The 19,467-nt window shown below is 36.5% G+C and overlaps 1 protein-coding gene across 1 annotated transcript in view; it reads left to right on the forward strand.

The window, feature by feature from the left end:
- ADGRV1 (adhesion G protein-coupled receptor V1) overlaps positions 1-19,467 on the forward strand; it is a 727,941-nt gene that overhangs the window by 267,609 nt on the left and 440,865 nt on the right. Inside the window, exons 81-83 of the mRNA XM_036763404.1 lie at positions 2,610-2,749; positions 5,503-5,663; positions 16,121-16,221. Of these exons, the coding sequence (XP_036619299.1) occupies positions 2,610-2,749; positions 5,503-5,663; positions 16,121-16,221 (402 nt within the window). The remainder of the gene's footprint in view (positions 1-2,609; positions 2,750-5,502; positions 5,664-16,120; positions 16,222-19,467) is intronic.

Genomic DNA, 19,467 nt, shown 5'->3' on the forward strand with positions numbered 1-19,467 from the left:
AGATAGAATGGGGTAAATTATCTCACATAAAAGTGGCAAGAAAAAGCAGTTCTGTAGGAAGGGAAGAGGGGGAGGTGAAGGGGAATGAGTGAATCTTGTTCTCGTCAGATTTGACTTGAGGAGGGAATAATATACACACTCGATTGGGCATCTTACCCCACAGGAAAGAAGGAGGAAGGAGATAAAAAAGGGGGGAGGATAGAAGGGAGGGCAGATAGGGGGAAGAGGTAATCAAAAGCAAACACTTTCGAAAAGGGACAGGGTCAAGGGAGAAAATTGAATAAAGGGGGATAGGATAGGAAGGAGCAAAATATAGTTAGTCTTTCACAACATGAGTATTGTGGAAGGGTTTTGCATAATGATACACATGTGGCCTATGTTGAATTCTTGCCTTCTTAGGGAGGGTGGGTGGGGAGGGAAGAGGGGAGAGAATTTGGAACTCAAAGTTTTAAAAGCAGATGTTCAAAAAAAAGTTTTTCTTGCAACTAGGAAATAAGATATACAGGCAATAGGGTGTAAAAATCTATTTTGCCCTACAAGAAAGTAAGGGAAAAAGGGATGGGGGGGAATGGGGTGACAGAAGGGAGGGCTGACTGGGGAATGGGGCAATTAGAATATATGCCATCTTGGAGTGGCGGGTAGGGTACAAACGGGGAGAAAATTTGTAATTCAAACTTGTGGAAATCAATGCTAAAAACTAAAATTTTAAATAAATAATAATTTAAAAAAAGAAACCAAGAAAAAAAGATGTAAAGGAAGTAGATTCAGCAGTATCAGACCTTAAACTGTACTATAAGGGAGAGCATTGTTGAAATATAAAAGGGATAATTTTGATTGTGTTAAATTAAAATTTTCTCGTAGCCAAGAACAGAAGGAATGCAGAAAATTGGGGAAAAAACTTTCGTAGACAGTCTCTTAGATAAGGATGTGATTGGATTGGAATGTTGCTGTGGTGTAGAAAATAGTGGCCTGGTTGATTTAGAAAAACATGCAAAGACTTGGACTTATGAAGGAAGATGTTATCCACCTTCAGAGAAACAGATGGCAGGTGGAAATAAGCATAGTATGGCCTTGCAAAAATGTGTATGAATGTATATGTGTATATATGTGTATGCTTATAGATATCTATTTGGGCATATATATACATATATAAACATATATACACATACATATTTAAATACATACATACATACATACATACACATACGTGTGTGTGTGTATCCATGCTTAATTGTAGCCTTCTTCAGAATGGGAGTAGGGAGGGAGGGGGAAAAAAACAAAGCAAAAGGTACACAGCAGAGAACAAAAGAAAACCAACAAGGAAGCAAAGAAAAGCTGCTTAGCTTTGGAAAACAATGTATAGTATTTATTATATAGGTTTTCTTGAAATGGAATTTTATTGTTTTATATTGGATCCTCTCTTATGGTCTGCTGTATACATGACAATATTTTTTTTCTTTCTCATTTTGTATTTAAGTTTAAAATTTTAAAAAATTTACGCCACCCCCAAAAATGATTGATGTGATGGACTTTGGGGTCTCTTTGTACCCTGAGATTTTATAAACAAACCCTTTCCATTTTAGATGATACAAGGAAAAGTAAGGTAAGAGCAAGTAGAAGGGGTGACCCAAGAGAGGTACAAAATGGAGAGATTACATCCAGCATGGAAGAGAGGGAACAGGAAGGTTTCATGAAAGAAATGACGTTTGAGCTAGGCCTTGAAGGATGGGAGGGATCTGAATGAGTAGAAATGGAAAGGTGGTGTAGGAAGGGGCAAGGGAACATTTCAGGAAGAGAAAACAGCTCACAAAACAAACTTACAAATGAAGTTAGCTTTTTAGTCCTCATTTCATCTCCCTGACCCCACTGGCAAATGATGAGAAGTTTTTTTTTAGTCCGATTGCTTGACTAAAAAAGTAGGTTTATTAGTTCTCCTGTGGTTAAAATGAGGCATCATTATTTCAAATACCTCTCAAAAGAGGTTTTACTGTGTTTTCTTTATTATTGAATTATACAGCTTAACTCTACTAGTTCTAAATTTCAGTCTCATATACTCTGCTCTGCACTAAGAGAAAGAACACTTGGATTCTAAGCTGCTTAGTAAATGCTATTTGAATAAATTGTCACAGGGAACAGAAGTGTTGGATCAAGCCTGTTGGGACAGGAGCTATGAGACTCAAATCTAAGCTGATGACCTAATACTGTAGTCCCCTCCAAATAAATGTTCAGTTTTTAAAGTAGAACTTCAGTTAATGGAAAATATGGTTTAAAGACTTTTGAAAATTGTATGTTAACTTATCACTGTTCTAAGATGCGAATATATTTTGAAGACTTTAAAAAATTGTGTGCTAACTTATCATTATTCCAATATGGAATGGTTTTTCATCCAGAAAACAAATGCCTACTTCAATATATTTTTAAAGTTTCCTGTACTAGTAATATTGTCAGGTCTTGGTAATGAATACAATTCCTTCTATTGAGGGAAAACTGTAAAGAATTCTGTCCAAAGACTGAGGCTTCTGGAAAGTAATTTCTACTCTTTTTCTGTAATAAATAGTAAGATTACCTGTTTTAAAAATATATATATATATATATTTTTAATGTTATAGGTTTTGTCTTTGAGTGTGAAGGGTCAGAGTTCATATCCACTGACGGACAACAATGAGGTCCTTTATCGGATTTATGCTATAGAACACCGGATTGTACCCCAGAAGTCCTTGTGCCTCCTTTGGAATCAGGCTGCTGCAAGGTACTTTCGCATGATTGTGGCTTTTGTGTTCTACAAGACCAGCACTACTTAAACTAGATTTGAATGTAGTATTCGGTTACTTACTTCTGGTTAGCTCTGTGGATGGGTGAGCACAAACAGGTAGAGAATGCTGTGGTGTTGGATGAGAAGGAACATACAGTCACAAAGTCATTAAATAATATTGCAGATCTTCCTTCCTTCCTTCCTTCCTTCCTTCCTTCCTTCCTTCCTTCCTTCCTTCCTTCCCTCCTTCCCTTCCTTCCCTCCCTCCCTCCCTGCCTTCTTTCCTTCCCTTCCCTTCCTTCCTTCCCTCCCTCCCTTCCCTTTCCTTCCTTTTCCTTCCTTCCTTCCCTTCCTTCCTTCCCTTCCTTCCTTCCCTTCTTTCCTTCCTTCCTCCCTCCCTCCCTCCCTCCCTTCCTTCCTTCTTCCTTTGTTCCTTCTTCACTTCTTCTTTGTCTCTTCCTTCTTCCCTCTTTTACTTCCCTCCCTCTGTTCTCTTTTCCTACATCTCTTCCTTCTTTCCTTTACCTCCTTCCTTTCTTCCCTCCCTCCCTTCCTTCATCCTTTCCTCTCTCCCTTTTTCCTTCTCTTCCTTCCTCCCTTCCTTTCTTTACTCCTCCCTCCTTTCTTTCCTATCTTTCTTCCTCTCCCGCTTTTCTCCTTCCTTTTCCCCTTCCTTCCTCCCTTTCTTTCTCCCTTCCTTCCTTTCTTCCTTCCTCTCTCCTTCATCTCTCCCTCCCTCAGTGTTGAAGGCTAGAGCTAGAAGTCTAGCAACTAGGTTTGGTCGAATCCACATTAATCACATTATGAACTGATCTGAGAAGTTCAAAAAGTATTCCTTCTTTCTCTGCCTCCCAAACTGGCCATAAGACTCACTATTGCTATGTGGCCAACTATGGAAAGCCCTCTGATGGAATTACTTGTGGCAAGAAGAAAGGGTATCCAGTGTTAGAAAGCCTAGGTTCCAGTCTTGACTGTGCTATTTGTTCATTTTGTCGGCTTGGGCAAGTCACATAATTCTTCTTAGCTTGAGTCCTTATCTGTAAAATGAGGCTGCTTCAGTTATCTACTTCACAGGGTTATTGGGAAGACCAGAAGCATTATCAACAGTGTTTCCAGCCCATTAACAACCTGGTATAAAGTCTCAAGACTGGATCCTTATTTAGTCAAGGGAAAGGCCTCAAGTTTCTATTCCAGTATTGGTACAGAAATTTAGTGCATTGATATGTCACTTAATAAATATATATTAGATTAAACTGAAAAGTTCATTGGAAATGCTGAAATGATCATATTCATAGGATCAGAGACTAGGGAGCTTAGAGGTAATTTAGTTCAACCTCCTCATTTTACAAAGGAGGAAACAGGCCTAAAAAGTGAAATGAGCTGATTGAGGTGACATTAAATGTGAGTGTTCAGGTCAGAGTCTCAGTTGCAGGTCTGTCTTTAACTCTGAATGTAAGGTTATGATAGAATATTGAACTGGTTAAGCAATTGATAAATTCAGGAGCAGGTAGCTAGAACTTTGGAACTGTGAAGCAGACTGACCCTCCGTGGTTCTCATATTGTTAGCTTCTCATGGTTGGATGATCAGATTGAGATTCATGATTTCTAATTTCTGATCTCAGTACTGTTGCTTGATGCCGAGACTTTGATCAATATCTCTATCTTTGAAATTCGAAGTTAAGAATCTTCTGCCCTTGGAGAATTTTTCTTAAAAATCAGGAGAAACATGAAATAGATCCCAGGCTTCTTTATTCCAAGGCCATCTTTCAATTCTGAAATCTTTTCTAAGTAAAATGTTTAGCACAGTGATTGTACATGGTAGGCATTTCTCTTCCCTATCCATACATATTTCTCCCCCCCCCCTCTCTCTCCCCTTCTCCCTCCCTCCCTCTCTACAAATATGACAGTTATGCTTCATCTAATTCATTGATGGCACTATTGAATGTTCAAAACTATTGAATTTTGAATAAACCAGGGCCAAGAATGGAATTCTGCCTCATACCAGTAGAGCTTTGCCACAATTATGTTAGTGATTTCCTCTGTGATTATTACAGTATACTAAACTAACTAGAAACTATTTAAAAAGAGAATAAAGGGAATAGAAAACACAAAACACTGAAAAGAGATCAACCAATGGCATTGCAGAAGACTGCTCAAAAATGTGGCTATACATCTTTAATGGGCTGTACTGGCTATAACTTAGTGAAATGTTTTCAGCTCATAGGTAAGAACACATAAAAGACATTAATCCTGGCAAGAACTTGAAGAGATTCGTGGTTCAAAAATAAATGTAGGAGATGTAGTTTTTTCTATTTTTCCCCAACTGATGGCATGATTAATACAACCTTCTACAACTATAATTTCTATGTAGGCTTGGTTTTTTTTTTACACAGGTAAAGCTGGTGTATTGTATTACTAATGCTAAATTTGATTGTACTTTGATTTTGATTGTATTTAAAAAGTGTGATTATAGAAATTCTCCTCTAAAACACACAGTACTCCTTTGGGTTTGGTTAGCTTTTCAGGCCATTTTTCCGGGTTAATTGTGTAGCTGACATTCAGGTGGCTATTTACTTCTTGTTCTGTACAAGATATTTTCCTCAGCAGTTCTGCTTAACCATTGGGTTTACCTAAGGCTTGACTAAAGAACACTTATATTCAACAAATGCTTTCATTCTACAATCCTTCTCAACACCTTACGTACTCTAATGAAACAATGATGGTAATTTTCATTTTTGTTTTTGTTCTAGCTGGTTGTCTGATAGTCAGTTTTGCAAAGTGGTTGATGTCACTTCAGACTATGTGGAATGTGCCTGTTCACACATGTCGACATATGCTGTCTATGCTCAGACAGATAGCTTGTCTTCATACAATGAAGCTTTTTTCTCTTCTGGATTTATTTGTGTCTCAGGTCAGTTGATTACTTATTAAAGTTAATCATGATAAAAATAAAAGTATCACATATTTTAAATTGTACATATATGATAACATTAACTGTTAATTATTAATGAATACTTCTCATGCTATAAGCTTTTATTAGATGATCAGTGTAAGTCCCAAAGAGAAAATTAAAAGTCAGAAATTAGAAATCTTTTTTCCTATTGAAAGTGATTTTCTTCAAAAAATATACTTTACCTATAAGTATAAATTAATTTCATTAAGGTTTTTTTCATAGAAAAATATGAATATTCTATTAATCTACATTTTAAATTAGGAACAAGAAAATTTTGCTTAATAAACGCAATAATTATATTTTAAAAACTTTGATTCTTAAAAAAAGAGAGAAAGAGAAGGAAGGGAAACAGGGATTAAGGTGAAGAGGAATAGCTATGATGGTCTGCAAGTATGACAAGAGAGATGGAGAGACAGAGACATAGAAAAACAGAGACACAGAAACAGAAAATACAAAGAAGAGAGACAGAAAGATAAAAAGACAGACACAAAAATAGCACAGGGAGACACAAGAAGAAATGCATGGAATAATACACACATAGAGAAAGATTCAGAAAGCCACAGAGAGAACCACCTAGCCTCAGAAAGACAGACACAGACACATGGATGTAGAAAAGGAAACATGGAAGCTCACATACAGTCAAAGACACAGGACACTATTAACTAGACTTGTATAGAAATAGACTTTTATAGAATTATTTCTTTATCACCTTTTAGGAAAGCTTATATAAGACGTTTGTAATTTTGCATTTATATATATATATGTATATATAATTCCAAATATGTGTGAGAAAATATTTCTGTGTGAGATGTAGTTTTGTGTGCATGTGTTTTCACATACACATAAATATATGTACACACACATGCAGGTATGTACACATATATGTGCACATACTTTTATACATGTGTATGTATGTATATATGTGTGTATGTATGTATATATGTGTGTATATATGAATACTGCCTCCTGATACTTGCCTTGCGGGTCAGACAAAACTAATTAAGCCAAGGACTTAATTAAGGAATGTAGCTCACCTTTGTCATGGAAGAGAAAGAAATTCATGAACCTTGCACTCCAGACAACCTTCCCCTGATATTCCACTTGCATTCTACCTTTATGCTTTTGTTCACATAATTAATTCTACCTGGAATACGTCCATGCATCCTTCCCATTTGTCTACATCCTGCCAGGCCTTCAAAGCTCAGGTCAAAGCCTCACCTTTTCCCTGAAGCCTTTCACCATCCTGGCCAGTGACTTCTGTGACTCTTACTAGCTTTGTCTCTGATTTCTAATCTAATATGAGCAGATTATTAGTTGTCTTTTCATATATTTTTGGTCTCCCTAACTAGATTTTAGTCCCCTAAAAACATACCTAAAATCCATACCTTAGTAAATGCCCATTACTTGCCTTGATTGTTGATGGCAGCTAACCTCATTGTTTCGGGACCTGCATGTTACAAATATAACCAGCATTTTCCTCAAAAGTCATAAAGTTCAATGTTAGGGTAAAAAAACTGTGAATAAATAAAAAGTAAAAGAAATAAAAATCTACATCTATAAGAAAGCATAATGTGGCTTACCATATTGTGGCAGATGGAGAAAATATTTCCTCATTCATAGTCGACATCACTAAGTATTAAAGTTATTCAATTGACTAGATGTAAAGCCCTTTACACAGAGTACTTTGGCTCTGTAGATAGCACAAGCATTTCACTATTCAAGAGCAAAGTCACTGTTCATTTATTGATATTATTTAGGTAAGAAAATGACAGTGGTCTTCTGCATCTCCCCTTTTTACTTGTCATATTAGTGATATATAGACATGGGCTTAGACTTAAGAGATACTCCTATTCACTTCTGAATTTTGTCGGAAAGCAGTAGTCACACATCAAGTTTTATTAGATCTGTTATCTGTTGTTCTGATCTAGCTTTATTGAGAGACTGTTCACCTGGGCCCATAGGGTCTGAGGTACGGTGCTGACTCACTGTTCTGTACCCAGGCACACGATTGGACTTGGTTCAGATTTAGGGAATCGTGCCTCTAACGAGAGGAGGCTTTCTTTTTTCACACTTTTCATCCGATTAAATACCCCACACCAATACCATAGAGATGATTTTACTTCTGGCTCACATCTGAGGGTCTGCCCCCACCCCCGCAAAGAAAGGGAGCAGTAAAAAGGTACTCAATAGAAAATATGAATAAGGCCAAGTACCACTAAACACAGAACATGCCTAAACATGCATTTGATGACAAACAAACACACTTAAAACAGGATTCAGTAACTCATCTACTGTTACAATCTTTTGGGAGTCAGATACCCAAACTTCATCAGAACACAGATCCACTCCAGACCAGAGCCTCTTATCATCTTTGATTTCAAACCATTTGGTCCTGTATTTTCAAACAGCTGCTTCTCTCATTGGACCCAGTACCTAAGTACTTTTTGAAATCAAAAGGTGGCCTGAAAGCCCGGGCGTGTCCAACTTGAGAACTGTACGTTTGTTTACTCAGGAAAGGAAACACAAAGAAGGAAAGACAGCCAGGGGCCCAGGTGCAAGCTTTCCTGGTTGAGTATGCCCAATCCTCCCACTTGCTCCCCTCTGTCTATTATAGAGAGGACCACACAGAATCACAAATAAGAGGACCAGCCAGAAGCTTTCTCTTCTTTTAAAAGATACAGTATCTGAAGCCCATCTGCACCCCTATTTCCTGCTACTGTCCTGGGACAGAGGGAAGACCTAGGGATAATACAGGATTTGCTGTCGTACTGAAATGCCAAATCCTTTCAGTTCTGGGTCACCAAATAGCAGGAAACATCCAGGAAATTCATCACCTCTTCAGGACCCAAGCAATGATATTATGTACTTATAATATCCACAAGTTTTCAGCAGAACTCAGGGTCCCTGGAATGGCTTCTGTAAGTCAGGTTAGCCTTGAATATACTTCTCAGTAGTAATTCGGTGTCAGAAACACTGGACAATGCTCTTACTTGGTGTCTTGGAAGTTTCTGAGATCCTATTCTGAGGATCTTTACATTTCACCTTCTAATTAATATTCACCTTCTATTATTAAATACATAATTTAATATTTAGTGTACTCGTTTATATATACATAAACACATGCAAACATATATCACCTACTTGCTGTGTATTTTTCTGGGCACAAAAACAAATGATTAATTTACTATCTTTTGCCATAATAGCATTAAAATCTACTTTCTAAGGAGTTATATTTTCCTTAATAAAATGTTACAGCGTTTTATTTCTAAATCTGTATTTAAATCCAGTAACAAATATTGTTGGCCTTTCCCTCAGTTCCACATTACTTTAATTCTATGACATTTTGCTTTCATGACAATACATTTTGATAGCATAGGGAGAAATATATAGGATGGTGGATTAAAGGTAGAAGGCATTAGTGAGAGAGACAGAGAGAGAAGGAGGGAGAGAAGGGAATGAGATAGAGAGGAGAGAAAAGAGAGGAGGAAAAGAGGGAAGAAATAAGAGAGGAAAAAGATAAGGAGAGATGAAAAAGATGAGAGGAAAGAAAGAGAGAGAGCTTTGAAAAGAGTATAAAAACAAAACAAACATCATTAGGTCTACCTAGATGATGCATTTCTATATTGGGAATATTCTGCAGAGTTGTGGTCACCATTTACATAAGAAATACATTTCTGGAAAGTCCAGGAAAGATGAACTAACACAACTAAAGGGAGAAAAAGACTGCTATATGAAAAATTTTCTGTTTAGCAATATGAATCCTGGAAAAATATAAATAGATTCTAAAATTTTGAACTTCTTAAATAATATTTATATAACAGAAGTAGAGGATACCTCTCAAAACTTTGAAGAGGCAAAAGGAAGGATAAAAGGAAAGGGCTAATTGCTCTATATTGTTATTGTTCGGTAATTTCAGTTGTGTCCAACTAATCATGACCCCATTTGGGGTTTTCTTGGAAAAAATAGTGGAGTGGTTTGCCATTTCCTTCTCCAGCTCATTTTACAGATGAGTAACTGAGGCAAAAAAGTTAAGTGACTTGCCCAAAGTCATATAGCTAGTCTGAGGTCAGATTTGAACTCATGAAGATGAGTCTTTCTTCAGGCCCAGCACTCTGTCCTCTGAGCCTCCTAGTTGCCCCAATTTTTCTATATATAAGAAGTAGTAAGAATAAGGGTATCATCACTCCTAGGATGACAAAAGCTAAAAATATAAGCACAACTTTAAAAAGATTTAGATAAATCTGTGAACTATAGAGTAATGTTAGTTAATCATATAAGTTAATAGGGGAAATTGGTATTCAATTCAGTAAGCATTTATTAATTGCCTATTAAGTACCTTGACATTGGGAATACAAATACAAAGTGAAAATTGGTTTCTTCCCTTGAGGAACTTACAGTGCTTGAATAAGAAAGTCCAAGCTAATTTGAGGAGGGAGGAACCATTATCAGCCAGCAGGATCATGTAAGGCTTTGAATAGGGAGTAGCACCATAGTTGAGTCTGAAGGAAGCTGAGGAGTCTGAGAGGCAGAAAAGAGGAAGGAGTATAATAATAGCTCATGTGTATATAGTATTTGAAGGTTAGCGGAACACTCCATAGGATTATCTCATCTCATCCTCACAGCAGCTCTTTGATGCAAATGCTATCTATTGGTAATCCCACCAGGGTCACAGGGTCAGTTAGTATCTGTCTTGGAATCTGAACTGATGTCTTACTGACTAGCACTTTAGACCAAAAAAAAAAAAAAGAAAAGAAGCATCCATTCCTTCAAGGAGCTTGTGTTTTGGTGGGAAGACAACATGCAGTGATGTAGATATATACAATATCACATACAAATCACGTACAAGGAAATGTTCCAGAGGTGGGGAGGCGCTGACAGCTAGAGTGTGTGTGTGTGTGTGTGTGTGTGTGTGTGTGTGTGTGTGGATTTCCAGATGTGGGGAGAGCAGTTAACTGAATGCTATGATGTGCCCTGTAGTGTAGCATGCTGAGATCTGGACAGACACCAATACCTCTGTTCTGAATCCTTGAACTTTACTTTCCTGGACCTCAGTGTAGCTTTACTGGTTCTTATCTAATAGATGAAGCCTAGCCAGCTTAGTTATCTGGTTTCTCAGCCCATAGTAGATTAGAAGTAACAGCTAAAAAGGCAGTGTACTTGGCAATGGTGATAGTCATGCAGGAGATTGTTAAGGGCAGACATAATGACAACAGGAGCAGGGATGGCTGAGGTAACCTGAGGAAACAGAAAAACTAGAGTAAAAAAACCAAACTCTGAACTGTACTGCCCAAAGTATTGCACAAGTCGATAAGGACTCTCATCCTGATAGCCCTGAGTCATCAAGAAAATGTTAGATTATGTCCAGCACATTACTTTTATGACAGTGAACTGTATGGTACATTTTAGAGTCAACAAAATATTTTTTAATATAAAAGATAAGCTTTAGTAAGAGAGATGTGAAAACCTGTTATGTAGAACAACTCATATATTTCAATATGTGAGATAAATGAGAAATAACTATGTTTGTATCATATGTACATGTAAGCGTTCTTTCATTTCTAATTTCATAATTAGGGCTGAGAATAGCAAAAGACCTTGCAGCTAGTGGAAATACTTTTTTCACCTAAAATTTTATGTCATCTGTGCAGCTGTTTTTGTAAAGACAAGTTAAATTGATTTATTCCTTTCCTTTCAGTCTGATAGTACTAAGTGTCATGCATCTATCAATAGTATATTATGTTCTGCACTAAATTAGACTATGTCTACCCAGCTCTAAAATGCATGATTACAGGAAAGGTCTGTGCCTTCATACCTGGAGCTCCTTGTGGTGTAACTCCCTCCACCAAAGCAGAATGAAGTCTGTCTGTGGCTTAATAGATAAGTCCCAGGGAAGTGTATGAAGCATAGAGAGGGTAAGCAATCCGTTTAGGGTCACACAGCTTGTAAGTGTCAGAGATAAGATTTGGATCCAGGTTTTCCTGATTCCAATAATCCATGTTGCCTCTAATATCAGAACAACCAATTTAATTTTTTAAAAAATTAGTCAACTGATTGTTTTGAGATACAAGAAATTGTACTGATTTTTTTGGGGGGGGGATTAGTGGGAACGGTGCTGTCTGTGCTGTCTTAACCAATATAATCTGTTGTTTGGTGTACTATAGTTGCAACCTTAAGAACTTTCTCAAATTGTAAAACTTTGCTTTGAAGAATTTTTATGACAGTATGCTATAGTACCCTGGGGATTAAAGTGATCTGGATTCTAGTCCTAGTTCTGCAGTCAAACAGCTGTGTGATTTTGGGCAAGTAACTTTTCCTTTTGGGCCTTGGTTTCCTCATTTGGAAAATGGAGTTTAGACTAGCAAGTCATGGTGCCAACATTGTATGATTCTCTTCATAAGACTTTGTTTATCATGAATAAATAAACCAGTGATGATGTGTGCAAGAACTGGCATAAAAAGATATCAATTAGAAAATGTACAAATCGAAAATAAGGCTGGTCATGAAGCGAAGATTTATGAGATGGAGAACCTAGGTCTTGCACTGATACCAAGGAGGAGTTAAAAATGCTAAACAAAAGCTTTCATCAGCCTGGAGATCATCTTTGAAGGATGTATGAGAGGAAATGAATAGAATCCTATTCTAGACTCAGAAGGCACAAGTGGATTATTTTGTGGGTTTGGAGGGAGCAGCCGTATGAGTGAAATTATAGATCCACTGAGGTTGCTGGGCCGACAGTATGGCGCAGAAGCTTCCAGAAGTCTGCGAGACCTTTTCAGGAGAACCAGGAGGTCAAAACCATTTTCATAATAACAGTAAGACATTTTAATTTCTAATATGGTAACTATCAACCAATATAATCTGCATAAACAAGAGCTGTTTGAGGTCCTCAATAATTTTAAAGAGTGTAAAGGGATCCTAAGACCAAAAAAATTGAGATTTCCTGCCCCAAAGTCTTGATTGAATTCATTTATGCATTCAACAAGAATTTCTTAAGGATTTCCTCTGTGCCAGGAACTGTGTTTAGCTAGGTACTGGGAATAGAAAGGCAAAATTGAAAAATAGTTACTGCCCTAAAGAAGCTGATATTCTATGGTAAACAGGAGAAAGGCAATGTACACAGATAAAGAAGTGCAAGATAAAGGAAGAGATTGATGTGCTGGGGTGCAAGTAAAGAGGCGGTTCATTCCAGACAAGGAGATATGTGCAAAGGTATGAAGATAGGAGATAGAATGCCAAGTACAAAGTACTGCAAAAAAGGCCCATTTAATTGTAACAGAGAGTTCATGAAGCAGGTTAATGAGCAATAATCCTGGAAAGATGGGCTGGAGTCAGTTTGTGAAGTGTTTTGAATGCCAAACAGAGGGGTTTGCATTTTATCCTAGAGGCAGTAGGTAACCCATGGAACTTCTTGAGCAGAGGAGTAGCATGATAAGAAATATAAATTTGAGTGTTGAATTGGAGTGAGGAGAAACTGGAGGCAAATGGACCAATTAGGAGACAAATGTAATAGGCTAGGGTAAGAGGTGATAAATACTTAATCTCTGTGGCGGCCATGTAAGTCGAGAGGAGGGTGTGAATATGAGAGATGTTATAGATGTAGAATCAACAAAACTCAGCAATTGATTTATTAGAGTGTAGGAGGAAGAATGAAGAGTCAAGAATGACTCCGAGGTTACAAATGTTAACGGTGCCCTCAGCAGAAGGAAGAAAATTAGGCAGAGGTTTGGGAAAAAGATTATTTTTTTGAATCTTATTGAGTTCGAGGGGCCAATGGGACATCCAGTTGGGAATAATAACAGTAACAAAAAGCTCACGTTTATAAAAGATTTTAAGGTTTGTAAAACACTTTGAAATCTTCCCTTATTTGGTCCACACAGCAACCCTGTAGTGTAGGTGCTATTATTATCTACACTGAGTGGATAAAGAAACTGAGTCTAAGAGAGACTAATTACTCACCCAGAGTCACAGAGTTAGTTTCTCAGAAAGAATTTGAGTTCAACTCTTCCTAACTGGAGGTCCCGCACTCTGTGTCCAGTGTTGCTGAGCTGCCTCCGATGTCCACAAGGCAGCCGATGATATGAGGATGATGCTCCAGAAAGAGACTAGGGTGGGATGTATACGTCTGGTAGTCATATGGATGGAGATGATAATTAAGCCCATGGGAACTGAAATGGTTACCAATAGAGTGAGGAAAGATTACATAGAATGTAATATATTTCAGTTTCAGGAACAAAAGCAAAGAAAAATGTACAAATGTTTTAGTGGAGAGCTTGTGACTTTAAATTTTGTAAACTGTTACAGATTATGAATGTAAATAAATCATAAGCAAATTTTTATAGCCTTTGAGGTAGCATAATAGAGTTGAAAGAACAGTAAAGTAACCTGGATTCAAATCCTACCACTATCAATAGCTTCATAACTGTTAGTAAATCATTATATTCCTCACTTAAATTACCTCATCTTTAAAAATGAATATAATAATAACCATAGTACATGGCTCACAGGGTTTTCATAAGGGCCAAGTGAGATAATATATGTGAAGTTCTTTGTAAAACTCAGATGGTTTAAATGCAAATTATTATCATATTTTAGACCATTTAAAATTTTCACAAGGAAAATTTCAAAAAGGAATTAATATCTAAATCCTTTACTAGAACCTATTATTCTGGCACCTTAATACTATTTATTTATATTAGTCAATATCCATTTTACGTGTATCTTCAACTCTTCAATGTCACCATTATTAATAATTATGTTTTGACTAAAGGCGAAATGGATGGTAATGTGTTCAGAGCATTAATGCTGGAACATCTAGTCTTTGTCAGTAAAGGTGCAAATCTTAACAGGTTCACCTTAGTTCTTGTGCCTCGATAGGTACATTGTGTTCCTATGTGGGTGTCTTTTGGATGAAGCCTAGGACCTGAACACCTGTCTACTCTGTGGGAACATAGAAAATCCCATGGCAGCCTTCCCAAAAGAGAATTGCTCCAGATTTCTTGGCCAACCTTCCAGCCTTAGTTTATGCAAAGTCTGCCTCACCAAGTAGTGTCCTTTCTACTATATTAAAACAAGGGGCTGCTATTTAAATCAGCTCCCAAAGGCTTACTGCAGGCACAACTATACCAGGAAAATGAGTCATAAGGACCTTTCAGATGTCCAACTGAATTGTGCCAATCCTTAGCTTCCTTTTAAAAAAAGAAGAAATAACAATTAAAAAAAAAACCTATTTACAAGTTAAGAATATTGATGGTGGAAAAAACACCAATGTTTTCATTTGCATATCATGAGAGCCTTTTTACAGTTTTAAAAATTTAACAAAAAAGTGGAGAGGCAGTGTAGCAAAGAGATTAGAGAACTGACCTTTGAGTCAAGAAAACCTTACTTCAAATCCAGTTTCTGACGCACTCTAGTTATGTAACCATGAGTAAGTCACTTAATCTCTAAGACTGTAAATTACTGACTAGTTCCCCATCTGAATTAAGGAGGGAGGTATCACAACAGGAGCTCCTTATACCAGTGAAATCAGACATCTGGACAAAAAGGACTGAGAAGTACCTGCAAGAGAGAAAATACTAGAATACTGTTTTATAAAGCTATTATCACCCTGCTTCTTTATGGGTGGGATGGACATTTATATCTTAATATTAGCATTAAAAAACATTCTTAGATTAATCAAATCGTGGCCTTAAAATAGGAGTTTCAAGATAAAAAAATAATAGAATAGGTCTCCCTCATCCTCTGGTTTTTGAAATGTGAATAAATGAGTACAGAGTAGATTTAAAGACAGTGATTAAATTCTTTTAAACCATTTAGAAGTTTAGAATTTTATGCTGAGAAGTAATGAATTGTGAGAGATTGGGATTTTATCTATAGTTTTGGCACCTAGTTGAATGAAGTTGCCTTTAAAACTCATAATTATCTCTGTTGTAATTACATAACTGTTGCCTGTAGACAAAAAGGATAATTAACATAGGTAAGTTTTTGTAGCACAGTTTACCATTTTATACTTGCAAAATACCATCTCTATCCCTGAATGTCTCTATTTAACCAAGCCACCTGGTTTTCTGACAATAAAAGGTGTCAGTATGATTCCTCTCTTACAACGCAGGTACCAGCTGATCCAAATAATAAAAAATGTCAAGCAAAAAATAATCCATTCACCTAGTTCATAAATTAAAGATGAGCACAAACTTTTGATTGGGAAAGCTACCTTTTTTTGCTTAGTTAATATGATGGCATCCCAAAGTACACCAATTGGCCCAGTATAAGATTATTGAAGTTAAGTCTTTCTGAATACTGAGCACTAGAAGCTAGTCAGTCTTCCTTTTTCTATGGCCCCAGTGCTTTTCTCAGTAACACTAGCTGTTTGTTCATGGATTTTAAAACAACGCTTTGTGTTTCTTCTGTTCCTACAGGTCTCAGCCTGGCTATTCTTTCCCATATCTTCTGTGCCAGATATTCTATGTTTGCTGCTAAGCTTCTGACTCACATGATGGCGGCCTCTTTGGGTACTCAGGTAAGGCCAACTAGATCTTTCAGAGGTTTCAACAAGATTATCAGTTTGCTTTCCACAGTGATCCATAAAGTTCTTCTGCCAGTTATGTGAATTGGATGTGCAATTAGAATGTAGCCTAATCCCAATAAAGACAGCTTTATTTCTTTTTTGCAGAGGAGAGAGAAGTCAGAAAGTAAAAATGTGCAAGATATTAATTCTTTGATCTTTGTTACACTGAGAAAGCCTTGAACCTCACAAAAGAAAATAGTGGAGGGAAAGTCCTTTGACACTTTTCTTCCCCTGTCAACTTTTACTAATACTAGCACATTTTATCTTGTTGAATAAACTATTAACTTAGGTGCCCCACTATAAATTTACCTTGTTACAGAGCTATTTAAAAATCCTATAAATAATAAAACATGGGAATTATCTAGTATCCATCTACTCTTATCTCATGTTATAAGGTTTAATATATCCATATGTATTTTAAATTGCCTTCTTTGTTTTTGTGCCTATTATACTAGACAGGAAATGACCATATTCCTTTTATTTCAAATTACATATTTAGAAGCCAGAGATAATGCCACTCTTTTCTAAGTTCTTTTTATAGATGACTCTTATAATTGTGATTTTACGAAATGATATCCTTCCCCCACGTTGATACACACTATATTTTTAAGATGACAAAAATGTACCTTATTGAGCAGTATTATTTTCTTAAATGTTATTGAATGAATGAGTGAACATCGAATGGAGAAATTGGGATATAAAAATAGAGGATATATAAGAGGTTTGATTCAGGTTTCTCTTCTTTTTCTAGCAGTGGGAATGGCAAAGTGAAGGTTTTGTAACTGTATTTTATTTTTTAGGGAACAAGCTAAGTGCTGAATTCTAGGCCAAGTGCTCCAGATTATGTTTTAAGAGTACCTGTGAAAGAAATAAAGTGGCAGCTGTTGCCCAAAAAGTGACTTGACCTGAATTTGACAAGGTTATTTATATTGGCTTGGTAACCTGTCTAAGCTGTCTGATCTTGCCTGTGTTCCTTGCATGTAGCATCTCAGAAACTTGCCTTCCATAATTAGAGTTTACTTGGCTGCATTCACCACCCTCTCTGGTGATTTTTGGCAGTGGTATTGGTACTAGGCTTAATTATAGCACCATAGGATTACAGGCAGCTATTCAAAAGTCCTAGCAGACAAATTTGCTCATGTCTAGGGATGTGCAAGGAATACCTAGGATTTACATCACTTGTACTCATAGCAAAACACTAGAATCAAATACTTTGTATTTTGGAATCCATAGGTACTCTTTTAAAAAATTGTTTAAATAAGATCCATTTAGAATGACCAGTAAAATTATAAATTGCTTTGCTGGTGAGAAAGATCACAAAACAACTGTTGTACTTTTTTTCTAATGCAGGTTTTATTTCACATTAATTTGGGGAAGGAGAGGTGAATTTTTCCGTTTTTTCATTGGTGGATTATTGGCATCCAGAATGCATTCTGATACTTAAAAATCATTCTGTTGGATACTGTCACATGAATACAGCCTCAGTCACTTAATGGTTATGTGACCCTAAGCAAATCACTTAACCTTTGACTGCCTCAGTTTTCTCAGCTATAAATTGGCAATAAAAATAGCACCTACTTCCCAGGATTGTTGTTAGATAGTATTTGTAAAATGCTTTGCAAACCTTAAAACACTATATAAAAATGCTGGCTTATTACTGTCTCCCTTATCAGACCTCTTAAAACAAAATCAGCAAATTAGTCTGAAGTGACTGCCTAACCTTTTTTATTCTTCAATTTACTATATATAGTGCCACTTACACTGGTATCTGACATAAAAACAAACTTTCTAGATGTCATGACACCTGTTTGAAGCATCTTTGGAATTTGCTCTGATTCTCACTTTAGGGTCAACTCTTGTTTGAGGAATCCCATAGATGTTAGGATGGTTCTAAGGTCTCCATCAGAACATTGGTTTGTTCTAGGGAGGATACAGGAACCTAGGTTGTTTGGAATGCCTGATCCCCATCCTAGAGGAACATTGACCTATGAGAAAACCCCATGAAGTAATTATCATCATACTAGTGCTGGAGAGACTCTAGTAATGATTGAATCTAACAAAACCTCCCTATTTGGAATCTATATTATTCATGTGGACCAGAGATTCTTAAACCCTTTTTTGTGCCCTGGATCTCTTTGACCATCTAGTGAAGTCTGTAGCAAGATATTTTTCAATAATTGAAGGAAATGCTAAGTTTCAGTTAGAGGCTAGGAAAATTGTATATGTGTGTGTGTGTGTTTCCTTTTCAGGTTCACAAACCCCCTGAAATAAAGGCCAGTGCATTCTAATTTAAGAACCAATAATCTAAAACAGGGCTATCCAAAATGTAGCCTGCAGTGTGATTTATGCGGCCTGCCTACAAGCATAGGAATTTACATAAATGCTTTAGTAAATGAAGCTGAGCTACCACAGAGTTCTCACTAAAATGGCAAATCAAAATCTGTTGTCTGTTGTTTCAGTAAAAACCTAAGATTGGACAGCCCTGATCTAAAAAGAAAATCAAATTACCAGTATAAAAATGAAAAAGATGAATTCACAAGCAATGAAGAGGAAACAAAAGCAGTTATTGGGAGCCATTTTGCTCAATGATGAGTCAATGAAACTGACAGTCTAAATTAAATGGATGAATATTTACAATGATCTAACTTGCCCAGAAGAACAGAACAAGAAATGGAATACTTAAATGTCTCTATTTTAGGGAAAAGGAATTAAACAAGCCATAAATGCACTTCCTAAGAAAAAATCCCCAGGGCCAGAGGAATTTACTAGCAAATTCAATCAAACATTTAAAGAACAATTAATTCTAACTTTGAAAAAATAGGTAAAGTAGTCCTACAAAATTCCTTTTATGACACAAAATATGGTTTTGATACCTAAACCAGAGAGAATCAAAACAGAGAAAGAAAACTATAAATCAATTTTCCCAATGAATAGTGTTAAAATAAATTTCAAGCAAGGAGATTATAGCAACATATTGCAAAGATCATACACAATGACCATGTTGTAGTTCTACCAGGAATACATGGCTAGTTCAATATTAGGAAAACTGTAACTGACCATATCAGTAACAAAAACAATAAAAATTACATGATTATTTCTGTAAAAGGAAGGTGACCTAGCAGTACTAGATTTCAGACAGTTCTACAAAAGTCTAATCATTAAAATTATTTGGGACTGAGTAAGAAATAGAGGGTGGAT

This window comes from Trichosurus vulpecula, chromosome 1, assembly GCF_011100635.1.
Source record: "Trichosurus vulpecula isolate mTriVul1 chromosome 1, mTriVul1.pri, whole genome shotgun sequence".
Classification (NCBI taxonomy): domain Eukaryota; kingdom Metazoa; phylum Chordata; class Mammalia; order Diprotodontia; family Phalangeridae; genus Trichosurus; species Trichosurus vulpecula.